Raw genomic sequence first — 7,049 nt, 5'->3', positions numbered from 1 at the left:
TGCCGCCTTCTCTCTGGGGCTTCGGTAGCGGGGTCAGAGCCTGGGGCTGGTCAGGAGTGGAAGCTAATGATGGCCTGCCGTGGGCTGGCTGTCCAGATGAAACGGGCCTGATTACAGGGAGCCCTGTGCTTCCCCTCCCCAGGGCCCAGTTCCAGTCTCCCAGCACCCCCAGCCTTCCCAGCTGTTCTGAAGCAGCTGCACAGGATGGCACGGCTGAAAACTTTGGAGTAGCAGCTGCCTAGATGCTTTGGCATTGGGGTCTGGCATGGTGGGATAATGAGTCATGATGAAGCAGCGAGTCCACTTGTGTCCTCATCTGGGGGTAACTAGAATACTCACCGTGGCTTGAAGTTGCAATGCCATTGCTGTGTGACAAGCGCTGGATATGGATTCTCATTATTTGTCACATAGTCTCGGGAGGCTGGTATTTTACAGATGAGCAAGCTGAGGCTGGAGGGGAGGGCCTTGCCTGGGTCCATGCAGTTGGCGAGTGGCCTGATCAGAATTGGTTCTGTGCTGAAGGTTGGTCCCTCATCCACAGGTTCTCAGTTGGGTGGAACTCTCTTTGGTGAGGTAAAGGGGCGGTGGTCGAGCGATGGATATCCACCTGCCTTCCCCATGTGCACAGGGCAGCTCTTCTTGTAGCTGAGGGTTCTGCTTCAAATATTATGTGAAAGCGACTCCTGCAGTTCAGACCATTCATTCTACAGAGGGAGAAAATGAGACCAGAGAGGGGCAGGAAGCTGTCCAGGGTCATTCTGAGTTGGGATTAGGACCCAGCACTTCTCAAGTAGGTGCCATTTCCTGTCCCCACCTGGCCTCCTGGATCCTGTTGTGACCGGCTCAGACAGGAGGACACTCTGGGCTTCACTCTCTGGGTCTCCTGGCCTTGAATCCCTCTTCTGCAGGGACCCTGCTGCCAATTTGCTCTGTGGCTCGAGCAACTCCATTCTCTCCAGTCTCAGTTTCCCCATCTGTACAATCAGAGGGTGCTGAAGCCTGGGCCTACACCCAGACACTGAGCACAGGGGGGATGTGGCCTAGGCAGGAGGTGTTGAACACACGGGAGGGAGGAGGGACTGTGTTCCAGGAAGGCTCTGCACACTCCACTTTACCCCATCTTCCTTTAGGAAATACCCGTCTTAGCCACCCACACTCCCGCTGCTGGCCAGGGGACGCCGCTTGGCCTGAGCGTGTCCAAGCCTCTGATGACAGAGTTCCGGGTCCCCAAGATTGCCCTGGGCGGGTGGCTGACCTTCCATTGCCCCAAGACATTCCCCTCACCCCAGGAATGGTGCTAGCTTTAGGGGACTTGGAGGAGGCTAAGCTGTCAGTGTGCTCACACCCCCAACGCTGGCACCCGCCTGCAAACCCTCATGGGAGGTTGGACAGCAGGGACTCCCAGGCAGGGGGAGGCTCAGACTGCCTCCAGTTTTTCTTTTTTCTTTATTCTGTTTTTAAATATTTTTTTTAGTTGTTGATGGACTTTATTGTCTTTTTTTTTTTTTTTAATGTGGTGCTGAGAATTGAACCCAGTGCCTCATGCCTACTAGGTGAGCTCACTACCACTGAGCCACAACCCCAGCCCCTTTTTTTATTCTTTTTGGGTACTAGGGATTGAACCCAGGGGTGCTTTACCACTGAGCTGCAGTCCCAGCCCTTTTTTTCTTTTAAATATATATATTTTTTGTTAGTTGTAGATGGACACAATATCTTTATTTTTATTTATTTATTTTTATTTGGTGCTGAGGATCGACCCCAGGGCCTCATAAGTGCGAGGCAAGCACTCTACCACTGAGCCACAATCCCAGCCCACAGTCCCAGCCCTTTTTATTTTTTATTTTGAGGCAGGGTCTAAGTTGCTGGGGGTCTCGCTTAAGTTTCTGAGGCTGGTCTTGATCTTGTGATCCTCCAGACTCAACCTCCCAAGTTGGTGGGATTGCAGGCACATGCCACTGTGCCCAGCACCACTTCTGTTTTTTGAGGCTCCAAATAAGTTTTTATTTATTTATTTATTTATTTATTTATTTATTTATTTATTAGTTGTATATGGACTCAATGCCTTTATTTGTTTTTATGTGGTTCTCGGATTGAACCCAGTGCCTCACACTTGCAAGGCAAGTGCTCTACCACTGAACTACAATTCCAGCCCTCCAAATAAGTTTTAAAATAAAGAAAGTCCTAAACAGCATGGTCACATTATGGTATGTTTTACATATTCTTATTTAACAAGTTAACGTTTTAAGTGGGCATGCACACACAATGTAATGCAATTGAGAGGCTCACAAGATAATTACAGGAATTATAAAAAAAAATGTTTGCAGGCTGCAGTGACATGCCTATAATCCCAGAGAATTGGGAGGCTGAGGCAAGAGAATTGCAAGTTCAGCAATTTAGTGAGACCCTGTCTCAAAAAAAAAAAAAAATCGTTGCACAATCTGTTCTTTCCACCTTGCACAAAATTCCTTGGAACTAGACATCCAGCCTACTTTGAGGATACATTTTACTATAAAAATTTTCAAGCATCCAGAAAAGTTAAAAGAATTGTTCAGCTGGATGTGGTAGCACACGTCTGTGATCTCAGTAGGTCGGGAGGCGAGGCAGGAGGATCACGGGTTCAAAGTCAGCCTCAGCAATTTAGGCCCTCAGCAACTTAGCAAGACCAGGTCTCTAAATAAAATACAAAAAAAGGTCTGGGGATATGGCTCAGTGGTTAAGTCCCCTGGGTTTAATCCCTGGTTTCAAAAAAAAAAAAAAAAAGTTCAGTAAATAGCTAAGCACCCACCAACTGGCGCCTACAACGCCATTGTGCAGAATGTACCTTTTCTCATATCTATCCTTCTATCCAGCCCTCCAGCCATCTCTCCATGAACCCATCCATCCACCCATACATCCACCCATCCATCCATCCATCCATCCATCTCTCCATGAACACATCCACCCACCCATCCATCCATCCATCCATCCTGTCCTTTCTCCCTCCTTCCATCCATCTATCTCATATGTTTAATGCATTTTTGAATCTTATGACTGTGAAGACTGGGCCAAAAGACATTTTTTTCCTTCTCCACAGTAACAGGCCTTGCTACAGACCCATGCACACCCACACCCACACCCACACACCTCCATGTAAAACCTACATGTGCACACACCACAAATGATTTATTTATGTCCCAAATTCATGTATGGACACTCCCTGTACACAGCCATGTGTATCCACGTGGCAAACACCACACACAGTCACCCGTGCACACACACGCAGTCCCCTGCCATTGTCTACGTGCACATTCAAGAGAGACCCCGAGTACCTGTGTGGAAAGTATCCAGAGACCTTTGGGAATCCACAGACCCTGCAGCTCCATCCCACGTGTCCACCCTTCCCACCTCCCCACAGTGTCCTCTCTCACCCAGGGGTCACTGCCCATGGAGGACGTGGATCCTTCTGGAGCATCAGTGCATGTGGGGAGCAAAGCACACCAGACCATCCCCACCATGCTGTCCATGTGGGCGGGCGGGGACTGTCACTGTTGCTCCTGCTCTGTCCACAGCACTCAGCCTACAGCTGGCACTCTGAAACTGTTGGTTGAAAAAAGGCAAGAAATGGGCACAGGGGCACATCCTGTGGGCAGCCACAGGACAGCCGTGTGGCATCTGTGCACACATGCGGGCATGCCCCTTTCCGCCTGTCTCCCTGCTTTCTGGGTGGACTCACTTTCAGGACTGGGTCCATTCCAAGACCTTGGTCACCTATGACCTCTGTAGGTTCATCTGCTGGCATATGAGGTCCAGATGTGGTGCCATGGCCATGGCTTAGCCCGGAACAGCTGGGCTGCAAGGGTTAAAAGCACCAGCCTTTCCAACCTCTGGAGATATTCTGGGTTCCACCCTGGCTCTGCCCATATCACTGGGCACTTTCCATGTATTTCTGTAGGAGTTTCTTAACTTCTTGGAGCATCAATTTCCTTTTCTGCTAAGTCAGAATATAGGTCCTATCTGAAACACATCTTACAGGAGATGCTTTTAGCAGAGTACTGTAAGTTGTAGGCACTTAAAGAAGCTTGCGGTGGGCATTATGATTGTCATTGCTTTGGCCTTGGCTGGGGGTTTGTGTGGGGAGAGTGGCAGGGATGGTGAATAGGGAATGCTTCTCCCCAGATGCTCCCCCAATCCTACACTCTCATTATCCCATATGCATATTCATAAGGGATGGGCTCAGCCCCACTCTGTAAATGGGTCAGAAGCAGGAAGTAGAGGCCAGTGCAGAAAGAAAGGCCCAGGGGACAGGAGATTCAAAGCAGAAGCACATCTGAGTCCTCATGGATGGGAGGATGGTGAGAGGGGAAAGGGCAAGAATGGATTGGGGGAAATTAGGGGACATTGAGGGCATGAGGAGGTAAGATTAGAGAACCCTAGGGTGACTAGCCTACGGAGCCGGAGCCTGTTTCCTTTGGGAACTGGGCGGTTGAGTATCTGTCTGGGCAGGGTGATGGGCACAGGGGCATGGACTGAATGACTCCTGCATGATTCTCTCAAAGGACACAGTTTACCTGGTATCGAGTACAAGAACTGAATTCTGAGTCCCGGGTTTTTATTGAGGCTCAGAGAGGTTTGGTGACACAGTTACTGACTGTGATATTGTGATTGGAGGTGTGTGAGATAGTAATATTCTGGTCCCATCTAGAAGGTTCGAGACTGGAAGGAAGGCTGACAGGCTGGTCAGAGTGCCAAGCAAAGAAAACTCTTTTATCTCCTTCCTCGTGTCATCTCCTCCATAGCTCCCGAGAGAGTGAGAACAAAACCGATTTCTCTCTATTTTACAGATGAGAAGCATGCGGCTGAGAGAGGCTGGATCGCCGGGACAAAGCTACACAGTGAGTCTCTGCAGAGCAGCAGGCCCTGTGTGGAGGGTGACAAGGAGGGTGTAAGAGCCTGGATGGCCTCCATCTTGGGCAGGACAATGGCGGTATAGTCCCCTGTTCTGAAAAACTTCAACTTAAAACCAGAGGTCCTAGGGGTAGAAGGTGAACGGGAGCTCGCTCTGGGATGGGAGCGGTGAGGAGGACTCACTCGGGGCTGCTTGGTGGCATTTCAGGCATAGGAGACTGTTGGGTGGAAGGTGGCCGTGTGGGGGCTGTTTTGGGGTCACACTGTCATTGCTGCAGAGGGAAGAAACTAGGCTGGTGGTGAAAGTGCCACTCTTCATCCCACAGACATTCACTGCTGGGCTGGGCTGGGCTCAGGGCAGGACAGCGGGTGGCAAAGATGGGTCAGAGGGTCCATGGGCAGTCCCAAGTTGTGAAGACACTCAGACCAGGAAAGAAATGAAATAATACTGGGCAGGAAAAGGGGTGGGCTAGATCTTATCACTTTTGCTTTCCAAGAGAGTCATAAGCTAGCGGGGACAAGTCTTGGGGTCTGAAGCTGTGTGTCCTTGAGCAACAATATCCACAATCCTTGGAGTCACAGCCAACATTAGTCAGTGCCCAGTGGGCCTATCGTGTGCTACTCTACTTCTTTGAGTTTCCGTATCCTTATCTGGAAGTTGGGGTGGGGAATTAATCTACTTGTGTGGGCTGCTGTGAGGATTGAATGGTGCCATGTGGGTAAAAGAGTTTGGCATGGGCTCAAGCTTTGTGATGAGTCCACAGGAAGTTATTTGTGAGGCTAGAGGGGAGGCCTGTTGTTCTGGAAGCACCAGCGTAGCAGGGACATACTCACTCCTAGTTGGCCAGGTAGTGGGTTGGAAGAGGTGGCTGTGGTACTCTACCAGGAAGGTATGGATGTGAATGAGGGTTTGAAAGGGACAAAGTGGCTAAGGAGAAGGACTTTAAAGAGAAGAGCATCCTGTGGGCAAAAGTGTGGAGGAGGGAAAGTGTAGGCTGTTTGCAGAACAGCACTGGCACAATTAATGGCTAAGCCTGACGCCCTGTGAATCACGGGAGGAAGCAGTCAGGCCAGATCTTTGGCCTCTGGGCCAGCTGTGGGGCACAGGCTTCCTTCCCTAGGTCTAGAGCTGGTGGAGGAGAGGGCTGGAGGGTGACTAGGGTAGTTACAGAGCCCTCTGCCGAGTCTCTCACACCTACCCCTGGGGAAACACCTGCTAGGGAAGCCCCTCTCCCTGACCTCCTAACGGAGAGTCCAGGGTTTGGGTATCCCTCCAACGTGAGAAACCACTCAGGAGTGGTGGCTGTGGGGCGTGTGTGGCCCTAGACAAGCTGCTCCAACTCAGTAGAATTTGAAGAACAGGAAGGGACCTGGCTTGAAAGTGTAAAGCTGACCTCTCAGAAGGGACAGGGATGAGATGGGGCTTCGACAAGGAACTTATATTCATTAAGCATCTACTACATGTTGCAACAGCTCTGCGAGGCAAGTACCCTCGCTTCACGGCAGGGGAAACTGAGGCTCAGAGAGGCGAGGTGACTTGCCCACGTTTTTTAGTCCAATTATCATTCATCATTCAGCACCACGCGTTGAGAAAAGGCTCTGCGCCAAGGGTCGCAGAGTCAGCTGGACCCCCTCTTGGATTCTGCCTCTAGGAATGACAGTGTCCCGAGGTCACACAGTGGTCTTGGGGGAGCTCAAACTCCGGTCTTTGTCCTGGTCTTTGTCCCAATCATCGCTTTGGACCAGGATTCCAGCTGGGGCCAGAGTTGGGTCGGGTTGCGCGGCCCCCGCGGCCCTGGAATCTGCACCTCCCCTTCAGTCCGCTACAGTCCCGCCCCGCGCACCTGCCCCAGGTGAGTCCGGGGAGGCCCCGAGCGCCGCCGGAAAGGGCCGAGCGTCTTCGGCAGGTGGGGCGGGGCGGGGCGGGGCCAGGCGGGCACTGAGAGCCGGACGGGACCCCGAGGCCCGTCGCCGCCGCCGCCGCCGCCTCCGCCGCCGCCATGGGCGCCTGCCTGGGCGCCTGCTCCCTGATCGGCTGCGTGAGTGCCCGTCCCGCACTTCTGTCCTGTGTTCTTCCTCCAAGTACTTTCTTCTTTTTCCTTCCTCCAAACTTGTCTTCCTCGGCCGGCCCCCGCCTTCGCGTCCCTCGGGCGCCTTTTTCAGCC

The 7,049-nt window shown here is 51.8% G+C and overlaps 1 protein-coding gene across 3 annotated transcripts in view; it reads left to right on the top strand.

Moving 5' to 3' along the window:
• Positions 1-4,095: 4,095 nt before the first annotated feature.
• Positions 4,096-7,049, top strand: part of Serinc2 (serine incorporator 2) — a 21,532-nt gene continuing 18,578 nt past the window's right edge. The window contains exons 1-2 of one of the 3 annotated variants that reach the window (XM_048815899.1): positions 4,096-4,331; positions 4,821-4,871. In XM_048815899.1, the coding sequence (XP_048671856.1) occupies positions 4,317-4,331; positions 4,821-4,871 (66 nt within the window). In that variant the 5' untranslated portion in view covers positions 4,096-4,316. Of the gene's footprint in view, positions 4,332-4,820; positions 4,872-6,755; positions 6,924-6,947; positions 6,967-7,049 lie in introns of those variants that run through there. The other 2 variants (XM_015485356.2, XM_048815900.1) reach the window with 2 other exon arrangements.

Source organism: Marmota marmota, unplaced genomic scaffold (assembly GCF_001458135.2).
Source record: "Marmota marmota marmota unplaced genomic scaffold, marMar, whole genome shotgun sequence".
Classification (NCBI taxonomy): Eukaryota; Metazoa; Chordata; class Mammalia; order Rodentia; family Sciuridae; genus Marmota; species Marmota marmota.
Note: the sequence above shows the minus strand (reverse complement) of the source record. Positions and strands in the feature narration are given on the sequence as shown.